Consider the following 17,292-nt stretch of genomic DNA (forward strand, 5'->3'; position numbering starts at 1 on the left):
ACCATCTGAATGTCTCAACAGAAATCGAGACTCATCAGACCAGGCAACATTTTTCCAGTCTTCAACTGTCCAATTTGGTGAGCTTGTGCAAATTGTAGCCTCTTTTTCCTATTTGTAGTGGAGATGAGTGGTACCCGGTGGGGTCTTCTGCTGTTGTAGCCCATCCGCCTCAAGGTTGTACGTGTTGTGGCTTCACAAATGCTTTGCTGCATAGCTCGGTTGTAACGAGTGGTTATTTCAGTCAAAGTTGCTCTTCTATCAGCTTGAATCAGTCGGCCCATTCTCCTCTGACCTCTAGCATCAACAAGGCATTTTCGCCCACAGGACTGCCGCATACTGGATGTTTTTCCCTTTTCACACCATTCTTTGTAAACCCTGGAAATGGTTGTGCGTGAAAATCCCAGTAACTGAGCAGATTGTGAAATACTCAGACCGGCCCGTCTGGCACCAACAACCATGCCACGCTCAAAATTGCTTAAATCACCTTTCTTTCCCATTCAGACATTCAGTTTGGAGTTCAGGAGATTGTCTTGACCAGGACCACACCCCTAAATGCATTGAAGCAACTGCCATGTGATTGGTTGGTTAGATAATTGCAATAATGAGAAATTGAACAGGTGTTCCTAATAATCCTTTAGGTGAGTGTATATATATATGTAAGTGAGAGAGTTATATATACATAGATATAGATGTATAATTTCCTGTGTGTCTCGTGCTGGTAGCTGCAACTGCAAAATCCAGTGCCTATAGGAAGTATTTTCTCCCCTTGGACATTTTCATATTTTGTTGTATACCAAACTGATATCTTAATGCAGTTAATGGGATTCGTTTTCTTCTGATCTACACAACCTACTCCACACTTTCAATGTGGGTGAAAATATTTTAATAAAAAACTGAAAAGTCTTCAATAGATAAGTATTATATTCAAAGCAAAGATACTACCGTGAAGCCCTAGGAGATTAATTTGGGGAAAGGCACAGATCAGGGGAGGGGTATTTTAAAGATTTTAAAGGCATTGAATATCCCTTGGAGGAGCACAGTCAAAACAATCATTAAGAAGTGGAAGGTATACGGCACCACCCAGAATCTGTTTAGAGCAGGCCATCCTCCCAAACTGAACAGCGGGGTACATTGGTCTTCCAAGAGAAGCCACCAAGAGGCCAATAACTAATCTTAAATACCTACAGGGTACCATGGCTTAGAAGGAGAAACTAAACAATAGTAAACAATAGCTCAGGTACTCCAGAAATCTGGTCTATATAAAAAAAGTGACGAGAAGAAAGCTATTTACGAAAAAGAATATTTAAAATCCTGCTTATTTACAAAATAAGGCATGTGGGAAGCAAAAACATCCTGTGGTCCAGTAAAACAAAAATTGATCTCTGGCCTAAATGTAAAGCATTATATTTGGTGCAAACCCAACACGCACATCACCCAGGTAACACCCAGTCATGCCATTTGGGGCGGGGCTTGATTGCCTCGAAGACTTAAATCACAAATTGCCAGTATTACACAATGTCTAGTGTAATTGTAACACAATTTTAAAAGTAGCATTTGTGTACAAATGCTATCCCCTCCCCCTTGCAGAGTGGCCATAGTTCAGTTACGCCAGAAGTGTGCTGCAACGTCATCGGTAAGCATTTACTAAAATAGGTGGCTCAGCAGATACAATCTCGGCAGCACAGGTTATTCAAAGGGACTTGGATAATATTCAGTTGTGGGCCAACAACTGGCAGATGAAATTCAAAGGTATTACATGCAGGTAATAAAAATGTCCACTATAATTACACTATTGGAGGAATAGAACTAGATGAAGTGACGCATGAGAAAGACCTAGGAGTCTATGTGGACTCCTCACTTTCTCCATCCAAACAATGTGGGGAAGCAATAAAAAAGGCAAACCGAATGCTAGGGTATATTGTCAAAAGTGTAGAATTTAAAACAAGGCAAGTAATGTTAAGACTGTACAATGCACTAGTTATCTCCCCACCCATCTGAAATGACTCTTGGCAGGAATGCACCCAGGATGCCTGAGATGTGGGAGATACAAGTGATACAACTAGTGATACAACTATTGTCAGTGTAGAGGGGAAAATAAATGGCAAATCGTTGAGGAAAGCCAAGCACACATTCAAAGTCATACTGGATTGGGTTAAAAACAAGAAAATAAGTGACCTATAGTGGCCGCTTAGTGGTCTTATACGTGTTACAATAAATAATACAAGTTTGAAAAGTGAAAAATACAATGTGTGCCTCCATGAAAAACAAAGTTTTGAGGGAAATAATGTTAGATGGCGCTTAAAAGGTTCAGTGGCACATTTCTGACATTAATGTGACTCGGTTAAAGTGACCTTCTGCGTGTGGAACATTGTTTTTTGTAGTGGTTTATATTGTCCAGGCGATAAGAGCAGTGTTAATGCGGCCACGCACGGAGGCACACAGTCAGTTTAGCCATTTCTGCCTGCGTCGCTACGACAACGACTGGCAGCGCTTCCTTTTCATTGGAAAAATAAAGTGAAAAACAACCCACTCCCGCTTTTACAATATCCTCGTAAACATATTTTATGGCGTGTAACGACTCAGGAATACCGGAGCGCATACTTTAACTGAAGTATTAGAGTCAACCCTTCCTCCTAAAAAAGTCTCTCCGTCTTTTCTTTTTCCGTTACTGCGAATCAACAAACCAGACTCTCACAGCAAAGTGATCTTTCCCAGTGTGTAGAAAGATACTCTATACTTACTGTAATGATCAAGCCAAAAAAATGGTAATTGTTTATGTAGACTCTCCATGTATAATTGACCCAAACAAACAAGTTTGAAATATGTCTATGATATATTAAATATGCTATTTTAACTTCACTCCCAACTATAAGAAAATAAGTTTGAAATACCCAATAGGGGGTTGTCTTACACAACAGCTTGCAGCAATGAAAGCTGAAATGGATCACACTGTTCCAGAAATCTCAAATGACCTTCATTTCACAGGACAAAATCCAATTTATAAATATTAGCACATTTGGAAAGAAGATCATTTATTTTTCTTTCCTTTTGAAAAATATAATCAAGAATAATTTAAAGAAAACACAATGTAAGTAAAATATCCACCTACAGGTGACTATTATTATTATTGTTGCTGATGTTCTAATTGACCCTCAAAAAGAACACATTGAGTTGTCTCCTCTTCTGCAATGAGAGTATAATGCCTATTCTGTTAAATTGCTATATGCAGTTACAATACAATTATTATTACTCTTAAAGAAACAATAGAAGAAACTTTTTTCAGAAAGAGTTTTTAACAAGCTACCTGAATGTAGCTGAAACTGACTCTGGTTTCCTTCTTAATAAACATCTGAATGTAATTCTGGCTAAACTTAAAATGTTGTGGATATGATGCACCAAATTCCCCCCCTGGTCTGTAACCCTTTCTGATGTTTTCATTTAATAAACTGATGTGTAATGGATTGATAGGTATTGAAAAACAGGCCAAGCTCAAGCAGCAAATAGCTTTTTGGTTTATAACTTTCTTGCCTTTTTGTTTTGTTTTGTTTCCAATGTTTTTAATTAATAAAATATTATTCTTAGCAAATTATCTGGTTATTGAAATCCAGAATTTGATATTTATATATTTAATCATAACCAAGTCTGTCATCTCCATTCCCTGAAATTTCAAGACACTTGATTTTTATTTTGTGTTTCTCAAACACTAAGATCCCCATAACGGTTGTTTCCAAGTTCCAGTTTTATGAACCTTTAAGAATAAAACCTTTTTTATAGTCATTGCAACAAATCAACCTTAAAGGAAGGAAAGGGAAGGGGCAAAGGGAGGGGTGGGTTGGGGAGTCTGGTTAATTAGTGCCAGGTATGTCTCTCCCTCAGGGCAGACAAGGGAGGGGGGGCGGTTGTGGGTCTTAAAGCCTGCAAAAGAGAAGTACGAAGAGAGTGAGTGCCAATGAGAGCTGCTTGCATTTGATAGAGAAAAGAGAAAGGGATAACCACAGTAGTCAGCAGGGGAGAGAAAGGAAACTAGATCGTCTTCCTAACAGGAAGGCAAAAAGAAAGAAAGCCAAAGGAAAAACACACATTGAAGGAGGAGGGGGCTGGAGAGGGCAGGCAGGTATGACATCACCCTGTTCTATACTCCCTATTCTTCTGAGCAATTGGCCCAGGGGCCTGCCAATCAGAATACTTCCTTTCTCAAGTCTGTTGAAGTTCAGAAAAGAACAGAAGTAGGCAGAGGCAGAGGGAGGGACACATGCTCTCTCTCTTTCTCACACACGCACACACAGACACAGACCGACAGTGTGAGAAACTGAAACAGAGCACTACTTGTAAAGCCAGCTAAACAAGGCACTACTCCTCAACAGTTTCCTGCTTTACCATAAGGAGGCCATTTTGTAGCCCTGTAGTTTAGGACAGTTTACTTTTTTATCCTTTCTTCACTGTCTGTATTTGGATTTGCTTTGTGTTCCAGCCTTGGAGGGGAGCTGCTCAGGATTGTGTGTGTTGGGTGGGTGGGGGGGGTGGAGCTGAGAGAGATTTATGGCCACTCTGGCTTTTGATTAAAAAAGAGAAGCGCGACTGACTGCCCTCAAGTCAAGAGAAGAGGAAATACGGATCAACTGTGTTCTGGGCTGGCTTGCGAATCCAGGGGGAGCCCCAGGAGTGGTGGTTAGGCTGTACCTTGGCTCCCATCACCCCCCACTCTCCCAGACTTTCTCCCCTCTGATCCAGGTGCTTCTCAAGCAGGGGCAAGAGATGATGAACTCCCCAGCCAGCCTCTGCCTCTCCTCCACCTCGCTCCCCTCCAACCAGGTGTTCTTCCACCATGGAGGACCCTCTCCCCCTGGATCATTGATGGGCCCTCATGGGACGGTGCCACTGGGATGCACCCCCACCGACTTTGGGACGGTCTCAGGCCCCGGGGGGATTTTGTCCCCAGTCACTCCGACCCCATCTGGAGTCTCCTTCATCATCCAGATTGGTTTGACTCGGGAGTCTGTGCTGCTGCCCCAGTCTGCAGACCTAGCCTTTGTTAAACAGATCGCCTGCTCCATTGTGGACCAGAAGGTAAGTGTCTACAATCACTTGCTTCTGTTTGTGTGTGTGTCTGACAAATGTGTCGACTTTCAGGCAGCCTGGGAGAAATGTAAACTAAATATGGGAGCATGTTACAGCTGATCTCCCTGAGCTGACTGCGCTCTTTCCCTTTGACTAGTCCCAAACTGAGCTAGAAAAGTCAAATTGTACTATAATATAAAATATCGAAATGGTTTTACTTGCTGCGTTCCTTCTCACAGTAACCCGCAATGGGTTATTTTGCTCAGCACCATCCTGTAAACAGGGTGTTCCTTCAAAAGGTGCTATTGTGTCTAACTGGTCTGCCCTTTACAAACAGCTTTATAAAACATTTTAAAAATGTGTCTTTCTGTGAGTGTAGTGTTAGTGCAGTTAATCAGCTGTAAGACCACAGATTACAGTTCATGGTAGTTTCAGAGAAATGTCAAAAATCGGTTAAAATGCTCGCTGAGTTTTTTCCATTTGCTCATTTCTGGAATAGTTCTGGGTTTGGAGGGCATTGACACATACCGTACAGGGCAGCACAGTGGTGTGATGTCAACTAAAACCAGTCCCCCCTTTAATTTAAATCACTTGAATCACACCTGTTATTAGTAATTGCTGTTAAATCACAGTTAGTTCACAGAATCAAAGTATTTTAATCTTTATCTTAATCTGTATTCTGTGAATATACACTTTATTTAGCAAAATTGATTTTTATGCTATATACAGAAATTCCATAGAGCTGTTTTATAGCCTGGCCCAAGTTTATATTCACTGAAGGAATATGTTTTTGAGTGTCCTGAAAACTTGACCTTTTGCTTTTAGTTTTAGTGTTTTCTCAGCTGGTACATCCTCCCTCTTTATTTATTCTATAGATTTGATTTGGTTTTCTCTTTGAAACACTATTAACTGATTTTTCTGCAATGCACATATTTAAAAATAGTCCTTTAAACAAGTATACAAACCTTGTCGGTTGTTTATATATTTTATATTTTTGATACCAGTATGTCCAGCACTGTTTTATTTGTTGGTTTGTTTCTTGCAGAATCTTTGGCACTGTATTAAACTTTCACTTTCTTCACTTTTTAATTCATGGTACCGAATAGGTTGTGTTCAGCATATCAATGTGTATATGGTATACTTCGTGACTCATTTTAGTATATTTTCGGCTGGTATTCTATGTGTTAGAGTAGTGTATTTCTGTGATTGTGATAAGGGGTAGTATTGGTTTATCTGTCAAAAACTTGCATGGTTTGCAGGGTCATAATGTTACAGATAAGAAAAGATTACTAATATTACCTTCTTTACAATTTGTACCTTTACCTGACAGATTTTAAACATAACAAGTGGAGTAAATACAATCAATACTAATTACAATAATCATACTGCCAAGTACATATGAGTTAACAATTGCAAATGTTATAGAGTTAGGCTATGTGCAAAGGAGGGGGTAAGCATAGGAGGAATTACAGTAAAATTATAGACGTGATCAGGTTTAATAAAAACTGATTAACAAATGTATCAAAATATATTTTCAGTTTCAAGTTACTGAATTGCAGCCTTAACTGAATGAAAAATTTGTTAATATATCTTTTAGGATCCTTTAAACTCTGAAGCACATTGGTAAAAATGTGTTGAGTTCTTGCTGCAACTACCATGTATATACACCAGAAGGCTGGGACTAGTGTTGTGAAGTGTTTGCTTCCTTTTTTATATATCTGTGCACCGGCGTAAACTTTTCTACTCTTTTCTGTTATCATAAATGCAATTTGTGCAGTTGTAAATGAAGAACCAAATAAAATCTTATGTTGACATCAATTTTGTTAATTTAAATTTTCTAGAGGCATATCCAGCATAAATAAATAAGTTATTTTTTTATTTATTACAGGGAGGCCTGCACTAAATAATTATAGTAATACAAATATTATTTTACAAAAAACAGGTCCTACTCAGCCTATATTCATTGCAGTAAAATAAATATCTCCATGAATATAACTAGACAATTTTTATATTGTTTCACTGGTCCTTATTGTACTGGCCAATAATATTCCTTGTTAATACTATAGCATTTAAAACCTTTCATTCTTATACACATTACATACTTAAATACTAGTTAAAGATCCACTGCATGTTATTTAAATACAATTAAAAATTAAAACATGTAGGCCTACTACAGCTTTTGCAAAAATAAAGCCAGCTCTTGTACACTGAATGAAATCATTTTCATTTTCAGTAGGCACTGCCGTTGTAATTGAAGAGTTTTGTTTTGTTTTTAATAAGTTAGTGCAGGCCTCAGTTGCGGTTTCAGTTAGTTATTACAAAAAACAAATGAACTAGTGTCCCAGCGGACCTGAAGTAATTTGCCTCAGTGGAGATCTTTCCTTTTCCCCTTCTGGAGCATAGTCGTTTTCTCCAATTGCTTTTTAATTGGAGCTTTGTTTGCCATCCACGTTGCTGCCTCTATTGTTGTCTGTGGGATAAACAGGAGGAAACCCGCTTCATTTCCTGGCTGTTAATCGCAGCCTAGTGGGATATCGCATGAGAAATACGACATCCTCAAGGATGTGTTAAATTCTCCCATCTCCGTTAAGCCTCTGAAGATAGCCCTGGCTATCTCTGGTTTCCTCTTTTTAGTCTTTAATGCAAGTTAGGGGCAGGTCAGGAATACTGCCATTTTAACATGCAGACATCCCCCATCTCATTTGCTGAAGTGTATATATTAAATATAACCATTTGTTTCTTTTTGTTCAGTAAATACCAGAGCAGAGCAATTAAATTCTAGAATGTAGTTCACCAGTCAGTTTCAAACATTCAATCTCAGGCTTTTGAGAAAGCACCTGCTGAATGTTTCTCTTTTACATAGTCACTGTGAGTTTTCTATAAAATTGTTTCTCAAGCCTGGTCCCTGGGGCACATTATCCTGCTGATTTGTATTCACACCAAGCTCTCAATTATTGATATACTCTTATTGAACTCACAATATGCCTTATCAAGGCTTTTTAATTATTTTCTACAGTTGGATATTGAAAGTTAAATGTTTTGATTTAAGGCACTTGAATTGTCCAGCATTTTGTAAGCTATGCAGTGTACAATTAAGCAAATTATTATTTAAATTAAAGAGTCAGTTAATTAACTGTTCTCCCAGGACCAGTATTGAGCACCACTGCTCTACCGTCATCTGCTTCTCATATCCTCAAAACCACAGATTTAATCTCCTCCAACTTAACCAAATGGATACTCTCCTAGCATTTTCTCTGCTTTGCCACCACCCCCCCCCCCCAACACACACACATACACACACACTTTCTTGTGCTTTCTAGCCATCTTCTGCCTATGTGAACATGCATGTATCCTATCTGTAATCCTGTGTCTACCCCTGTTTTCTCTGTTTTGCAACCTATATAACCAATTAGCCTACTGTGGAACGTCAGATCACAAGCACCTTGCAATTATTTATTTATCCATTTATTTATAACCAGACACAGTTATAGCTGCCACAAAATATACACATTTGAAGAAGGATAATACAATAGGAACAAGAAAATACAATACCCGTATACAATTAAATGAACAAGTACAGAATGCAGTGAATGCTTCAGTTCTAAGTCAAGAAAGGAGTAACTTTTTTGTCTCTATTCTGCACAGCAAAACATTAATAATTTACATAATATTAACTTTTTTTTTAATGTTTTGTACCACAGATCCCATAACTGATCCATGCCTCCAAACTAGAATTTACATTTGAGATATTTAAACATTAATAATGCTAAATTCTGCTTATTATTCTAGAAAATACTTAAAAACACTTTATTCATCTGAAGCTGGTAAAGATACATCTTTTTATATATATCTATATGTAAAACCCTCAAAATGTGTTCCCCCATTTTCCACATAAAATCTCATAACCAACATCCTAATAAATGTTTGTGTGAAAACATAGCATTTCAATAAAGGTTTCTGAATGAGACACAGGTAAGGACTGCTTAATCTTTTCTTAAAAATATTAGATGTGCCTCTTGGCACATTGTTGTAGTGCATAACAAAACAAACCTGAAATATTAAAGGAGTATGAACATATTTGACCAAAAAAGTACTATTACACAATGCTAATTTAATTTTGTGTAAGAACAAAAATGGCTGCCACGTGTTAAAATGTACAAGAAAGTGAAATTTCTCAAAGCCGACACCTTGCAATGTATTTCATAGCTGACACTCAGGAGACAGAAAACGTGTTAGTTATGATAAGTTAGTGTCAGTTATTATTTTATTGTATTTTATTGAAATTATTAGTTCAGTTGTTTGGTATTTTATGTTTTTGTTTGTTTGTGGTTTCTAAAGCCAGTTTTAATGTTCATTATAATATTGGGTCAAGTTAAATTTAGTTGCAAAATCTTATCATTTGTATTATAGAATGGTAGAGGTTGCAAATTAGCTTTGTCTAGAAACCCTGTATGCAGTGCATTTGTTCTGTTTTTTTTATGCTGTGTTTTTAACCTGTAAAACTGTATACTGCATTGTCCATGATAAAATAAATACATTAATTAAAATAAAAATGGGTAGCATGTTGGTTTTAGGTAGATTAGTCTGTTTTTATTATTATTATTTGTTTATTTATCATTTTAGAGGCCATACAATCTAAAGCTAGTAATGCAGCGAAATGTAGAAAGTACAGAGAGAAGATAAAAAATAATGCATCAAAACATAGAGCATACTTGGCAAAAGAAAGAGAAAGAAGTAAAAGGAAGTACCAGTTAGTGGTGTCAGATAGAGAACAGAAATGTAGAAGACAATCACAATCATTCAAGAGCTATCTGATGATCTTGTAGACCAAAGGCCAGTGTGTTAGGATGGAGATGTGTGTCCTGGAACCATTACAAGAAACATCTATATATTTTAAGAAAAATGTATGTCCCAATATTTGAACACCAAACTTAAGTGCACTTAATATGAGAATGTTTCTAAAAAATGTAAATAAACTACTTATTTCAAAATTTCCCAATTACAAACGTTGCAGATACAGTTACAAAGTGGAATTGTACCCCTTATTTGCAAGTAGTTACTATATCTCATGCTGAATGTTCTATTGCATAATCACTTTGTTATTGGATTGGCCATCAATTTTCAAACATATTCTTCTCTGAAATCTGATTGAGGCTGATTGAGATTAAATTTGGTACACATGACTATGGCTAGGTCCTCTATCAGATATGTTAAAAGCAAGTTGATTAAACAAAAACAAGATGGCCACCATGAGCCAATCAAATATCAGAGATCGTTAAATTGCATAAAGTTGCATATACTGCAGTATTGAACTATATTAGACTGTGTTGGACTCATTGTTACTTGACAGAATGAATCGCAATATGGTGGTCATAGGTCACATGGATTGGTGGCCATTTTGAAATTGAAAAAGAAAAGAAAACTCACAAAACTTCATAAAATTGTAGAGGCTTATGCAGATCAATGCCATATGAAATATGGAGGCCATATGTTACATGACATGACATCCATCTTGGATTTAATACCAATTTTGGACAATCTACAAACATCTTCTCTGAAACCACTGGTCCGAATGATAAGAAATTGTATACACGTCCTTGGCTAGGTCCATCAGATCTGTTCAAGGCAAATGTCATACCAATCCACAAGAAAGGGGACAAAACTGAACCAGGAAATTACAGACCAATCAGTCTCACCTGCATTACTTGTACAATTTTGGAAAGAAAATAGAGGAGCATCTTAATGAAAACCATATTCTTGGTCAACATGGGTTTAGAGGAGGCAGATCAAGTCTTAGTAATTTATTTGTTTTTTGAACATGCAACTGCAGCAGTAGATCATGTGAAAGCATATGATATAACTAGATTTTCAGAAATCTTTTCCGCACCAAAGACTGATCCTTAAATTGTAAGCGATAGATATTCTGGGTAATATAAGTAGATGGATTATGAACTGGTTGATGTATAGGAAACAGGGTGTTGATAAGATGAGTTGCTTCTAACTGGAGTGAGGATGTTAGTGGAGTTCCACAGGGATCAGTATTAGGGCCTTTGCTTTTTGTCTTATATATGCAACAGATTGAGCATATTTTTCTTTCTTTGACAATCTCTGCTTGTATAAGTATGCAGTCGTCATCGTAAATGTATTTCCTTTTTTTTTTACATGACCCATCTTGGAAACTCTTTTTGTCTTTTGTTATTTGTTTAAAAAAAACTCCCAAGTACTTTATAGAACAAATTATGTAGTGAGTAGGCTATATAAGCTATTAATGATATAAACAACTGAAAAAAATTAAACATACTTTTATTAAGGTTTTCATTAAGCCATTAGAAGTCTGAACTGGAGAAACACTAGTTCAGATAGTGAGGTTTACAGTAATACTTTTCGACTTTGGACACTTCAGACTAGTGTACCCTTATGGGATGTTGCTTGTGTGCCGTTGGGTACTGGACTTGCCAGATGAGGATGTTTCACATTTTACTGGCTCTGGCACTAAGCTCTGTGCATGGTGTAAGTGCAGCTGACTTCTCGAATCTCATTTGTCAGTATTAAATTCTCATGTTTACTGAGCCAGTGCTAATCCTCCCCCTGGCCCTGTATCATATTTGACTCGGCTCCCATGCTATCGCTCTGTGCCTTCCCCTATTTTCCTTATTCAATTGGCTGGCTCTTTAATCCCCATCCCTTTGTAGTGTGTTTGTAAAACAAAACCTTCCTAAATTACAGCTGTTTGTGCTGGTTCTCAGGACACTGAACGGTATCTCTCTCTTGTGTGGTGCTGGTCCCAGTGTTGATGATGCCCATTTCCAGCTTTTTTCTCCTTTTTACTGTTCAAGTTGTTTCTTTTCTCTTATCTGGATTTTTGAGGTTGCCCTCTCTATTTTCCACTGCGCACACGTCTTTTTTTTTTTTTTTTTTAATTTAATACATTTGTGTTACAAGGCCAAAAGGAAAAGGCTGAATAAAATGCTTGCTTGTTCCTCTTCTGAAACAAAGCAACACTAGAAAAAAAAATGGAACATGGTAAAGCTAAAGCAGTGGCACTGAGTCTCCTGAGAATAAAAGTGCTCATCAAAGTGATGCCTGTGAGGCAATTTTTCCTTGCCCAATACAGCTTGAGCATTACAGAGGCATGTTATTTTATGGCCAGGGGTTGTGGAGTTTATACTTACATTCATTTTTTTCTTTGCTTCTGCTTTCCGTAATGGTTTGGATACATATATTGTGGATGAAAGGGCCTATTTATTGCAGTAGGAAAAGAAACATGGACATAATTCAAATACAGACTGTGCTCCTGAAACTCTTTGGAAAATAGCCCGATAGCCTTGTCGCTGCAAGATTACACTCAGTGATTGGATCAAATGTACCTCTCAGGGAGATGGTACAGATGTGTGGATGCTCAACCGGCTGAAGTTCCAGCATGCACATCAGCGTTTTTTGTAGAGGCATGTGGCAGAGAAACACTACAATATTGTTAAAATTAACACTAAATGGGTTGTTATTTTATATTTGCAAATATATATATAATTGTATTTTTATTTAAAATGCTTCAGTTGTGAAAAACATATGCAAGTGCATTGTTTTTACTTGTTTGAATAATTTGTAATGAGATAAAAACTAAAGTTTTTGATATAGCTCTGTGTTCTAAAGGACTAATTTAATAAATTTACATTTAATTAAGTTTGGACTTGCATGCTAGTGTGCATGCGAAGACACCTGGGGCTGCTGATAGTTGATCCTGATCAAATGGCAGTGTAGACGTGACCCCACTGATCCTGATCCAATGTACCAATGCATTAGATCCGGATCAGAAATGTCACTGTAAAAGCACCTATTGTTCCCTTAGTCAAGCGAGTCTAGATCAAAATTTACCTTCTGCATACATCTATTGGGATTGTCTGAACTCCTGAAATTAAATTAGCAAGTGTTTTGTGACACTTACGCACTTCTTTCTAATTAGGAAAAATAGGTGTTGCGATGTGAGATGATACAAGTTTTAAGAATATAGCACAGCTGATCAAGGAGAATAGATTTGAAAACATATAATGGCCTTGCTCAGAATTGCTCACCACAATCCCATAGATAGAACACCTCTGCAAGGAACTGCAATAAACAGTCTGGTAGAGAACACAAAGTCCAACCGACTTGTTTGTGCTGCACTGCAGGGATGGATGGCACATTATTCCTCTGGCCATTTATTAGAATGATTGCAGCAGTTAATAAGACCAAGCCCTACATTCTGTTAAATACATTGTGAACAGCTATCTTTATGGTATTTTGGCTGCTGTCCTAATACTGTTGGTAATCTAGCATATGTCAACTGTTCACTTGGACAAGAATAGTGAACAGCTGACAAGTATTAATTTATTTGATAAGGAAAATCAGCGTAGATTAAGCAATAGCAGCACGCATACTATGGAATCTGCAAAAAGGAAAGTTTGTTTATTTATTTATATTTAAGAGCAAAACAAAGGCTACTAATGAGAGTAGACCATTTGGCCCAACTTGCTTGTTTGGTTGCTAGTAGGTTACAAATTTCAGAATCTCATCTAGCCATTTCTGGAATGATCCCAAGGAATCAGCTTGAACAATGTGACTGCATAGCTTGTTCCAGACATCCATGATCCTTTGTGTTAAGAAACACCTCCTTCTCTATTAATATCCAATTGTGTTGCCTGGGTCCTTGTAGCCTTCTGGATTTCAATATATATTGTAGGATGTTGAGCTCCTAGTGATCATGCATATCAAAATCAAGCATTTTATTTTACAATTTACTATAACATTGGCGTGCTGTCGTAATTAAGCACGCATGCCAAATGCTGTCTTTATAGTTTCTTTCAGTGTAGATACACAATTAATACCCCATCCTGTCTCAGATAATTTAGGCTTTATTTAGAGTCTAATTGTGTCACACAGTCAATGACTCTTGTGGTTGTTTCTGTGTGCAGAGAGGCAAACCCAGCGGAAGGATACAAACACACCTGATGAGATCCCTCACATAGAGAGCGGAAGTTTATTGAACAGTCTGTAATATGTTATTGTAAACATATTACAGCTAATAATAATAATAATAATCATTATTATTATTATTATTTAAAAAAAAAAAAAATCCTGTATGATTTCAATGCCTAATCTGGATTGTGAAATTCCCCTTTACTTATTATGTTTGGCCAGGGAGATGATAGGATCTGAATGTACTGTAATTCCCCCCTTTGTTCCTTTGTTGCCATCTCTTGTTTTAAAATCATCACCTACCTCCTTCAGAAGTATTTTTTTATGTTAACAGTGTTTTTTAGGGCACAGAATGGAGCCAGTGATGTCTGAACTATAGGGCCCACATTGAAAATACTGTTGTCTAAAGCCTAGAGTGGATCTAGTCCTAAAGGACCCAGAATGGAATTAGTGTGATCTGGACTGTAGGACTGAGATTGGAGACAGCACCATCTAGATTCTAGGACATCTAGAACATCAATTTGAGAGTAAGGGCATCCCCAGTTAGCAGGTACATTGCATGTATGAATATGAATGTATGAATGTCTTCAGATCAGTAAGCTCCAAATCAGATGTATGGACCAACGGTTCAGCTCTTATTTGCATTGTCACAGCATGGGTTTGCATTGCGGAAGGTAGTTGATTTTATGTATGCCTCTAACTGCTCCTACACCAAGCAGGTATTCAAATCCATTTGACACTATTCAAACCTCTTTCAAATACCTTTACATACCAGCAGGATTTTCCTTTTTTCCTTTGTGGTTTTCAAAACAGGACCCTGCTGCATGTGTATGTGTTGGGTTTAAACAGTCTTGTTTTTCTGTTGTTTTGAGGTGACCACAGTCTTCAAATCACTGTACACAGTGATAGGTACATAAATCAAATATAAAGAATCTCAATTGCAGGACTGCATGTTAAGCTGAACTGGTTTCTCACTTTCAAAGTGACTATTATTTTGCAAGTGTTTCTACAGTGTATTGATATGTTAATATTATAATATAATATAATATAATATAATATAATGTCTGATTATATATATATATATATATATATATATATATATATATATATATATATATATATATATATATATATATATATATATATATGTTAGGGCTGTCAGTCAATTAAAATATTTAATCGGTTAATCAGTGTTCATTAGTTGATTAATCGCTAGATGAATTGGGCACTTGTAAGTGTAATGGTCTTGGAAGTGGTTGTGCTACATAGTAATACTTTAATAAATACTAGGCATTGATATTACAGTAGCCTATAACAACCCTTAACGAGAATGTTAAAAAAAAAAAAATGCATATAAAAAAAATGATTAAATCACAGCTCTCAAATTTTCAAAACGCCAATGTGTGTGATTTGTTACATAAGAAGACAATTTCCGGGGGGGGAAGGTATGCGCACAGATTATTTTTCGCCTGCTCAATGCATGAGATCTTTGCGATGGTGATTAAGAGTTTGAGATGGGGTCTCAATGCTTGAGAGCTATGCTAAATAATTATAATGCAAAAACAATTACTGTTTAGCCTGTTCAGCCATAACGTGGCCAGAGGATTCTCGTTTTCACTACAGCAGGGGTGCTTTGCTCGCAAATGATACTTTAAACTACTCACAGTGCCCTTGTAAGAAAAGCGTTTCTTGCTAAGGAAACTGAAAACCTTTCCTTTGTCTTCAATGTTTCCTTCCGAATCCAGTTTGAATCCAAAACTAGACTGTTGTTTTCCCTTTAGCGACTTGTAACCCTGCATTTTGTGCGCAGATACTATACTGTATCTCTCGTGATGTGTTATAATTTCTTGGCGTGATTAGCCTAACCGTATTTAACCATAAAATCGACAGGCATTAGAATGAAAAACAAAATCTGCTTGATTAAATTGCAAAAATATTGGTCTTCTATCGATTAATTTGTTCATAGGTCCGCTTAATCGAGGCATATATATATATATATACATACAGTGCATCCGGAAAGTATTCACAGCGCTTTTTACTTTTTCCACATTTTGTTATGTTACAGCCTTATTCCAAAATGGATTAAATTAATTATTTTCCTCAAAGTTCTACAAACAATACCCCATAATGACAGTGTGAAAGAAGTTTGTTTGAAATCTTTGCAAATTTATTAAAAAAAAAAAAAAAAAAAAAAAGCACATGTACACAAGTATTCACAGCCTTTGCTCAATACTTTGTTGAAGCACCTTTGGCACCAATTACAGCCTCAAGTCTTTTGGAGTATGATGCTACAAGCTTGGCACACCTATTTTTGGGCAGTTTCTCCCATTCTTCTTTGCAGGACCTCTCAAGCTCCATCAGGTTGGATGGGGAGCGTCGGTGCACAGCCATTTTCAGATCTCTCCAGAGATGTTCAATTGGGTTCAAGTCTGGGCTCTGGCTGGGCCACTCAAGGACATTCACAGAGTTGTCCTGTAGCCACTGCTTTGTTATCTTGGCTGTGTGCTTAGGGTCGTTGTCCTGTTGGAAGATGAACCTTCACCCCAGTCTGAGGTCCAGAGCGGTCTGGAGCAGGTTTTCATCAAGAATGTCTCTGTACATTGCTGCATTCATCTTTCCCTCAATCCTGACTAGTCTCCCAGTTCCTGCCGCTGAAAAACATCCCCACAGCATGATGCTGCTACCACCATGCTTCACTGTAGGGATGGTATTGGCCAGGTGATGAGCGGTGCCTGGTTTCCCCCAGACATGACGCTTGCCATTCAGGCCAAAGAGTTCAATCTTTGTTTCATCAGACCAGAGAATTTTGTTTCTCATGGTCTGAGAGTCCTTCAGGTGCCTTTTGGCAAACTCCAGGTGGGCTGTCATGTGCCTTTTACTGAGGAGTGGCTTCCGTCTGGCCACTCTACCATACAGGCCTGATTGGTGGAGTGCTGCAGAGATGGTTGTTCTTCTGGAAGGTTCTCCTCTCTCCACAGAGACATGCTGGAGCTCTGTCAGAATGACCATCGGGTTCTTGGTCACCTCCCTGACTAAGGCCCTTCTCTCCCGATCGCTCAGTTTGGCCGGGCGGCCAGCTCTAGGAAGAGACCTGGTGGTTCCAAACTTCTTCCATTTATGGATGATGGAGGCCACTGTGCTCATTGGGACCTTCAATGCTCCAGAAATGTTTCTGTACCCTTCCCCAGATACGTGCCTCGATACAATCCTGTCTCGGAGGTCTACAGACAATTCCTTGGACTTCATGGCTTGGTTTGTGCTCTGACATGCACTGTGGGACCT

The 17,292-nt window shown here is 37.7% G+C and overlaps 1 protein-coding gene across 1 annotated transcript in view; it reads left to right on the forward strand.

The window, feature by feature from the left end:
* Positions 1–4,214: 4,214 nt before the first annotated feature.
* Positions 4,215–17,292, forward strand: part of prkd2 (protein kinase D2) — a 66,012-nt gene continuing 52,934 nt past the window's right edge. Inside the window, exon 1 of the mRNA XM_066704123.1 lies at positions 4,215–5,067. Coding sequence (XP_066560220.1) covers positions 4,756–5,067 — 312 coding nt within the window. The 5' untranslated portion in view covers positions 4,215–4,755. The remainder of the gene's footprint in view (positions 5,068–17,292) is intronic.

The sequence above is a fragment of the Amia ocellicauda genome, chromosome 5 (assembly GCF_036373705.1).
Source record: "Amia ocellicauda isolate fAmiCal2 chromosome 5, fAmiCal2.hap1, whole genome shotgun sequence".
Lineage (NCBI taxonomy): Eukaryota > Metazoa > Chordata > Actinopteri > Amiiformes > Amiidae > Amia > Amia ocellicauda.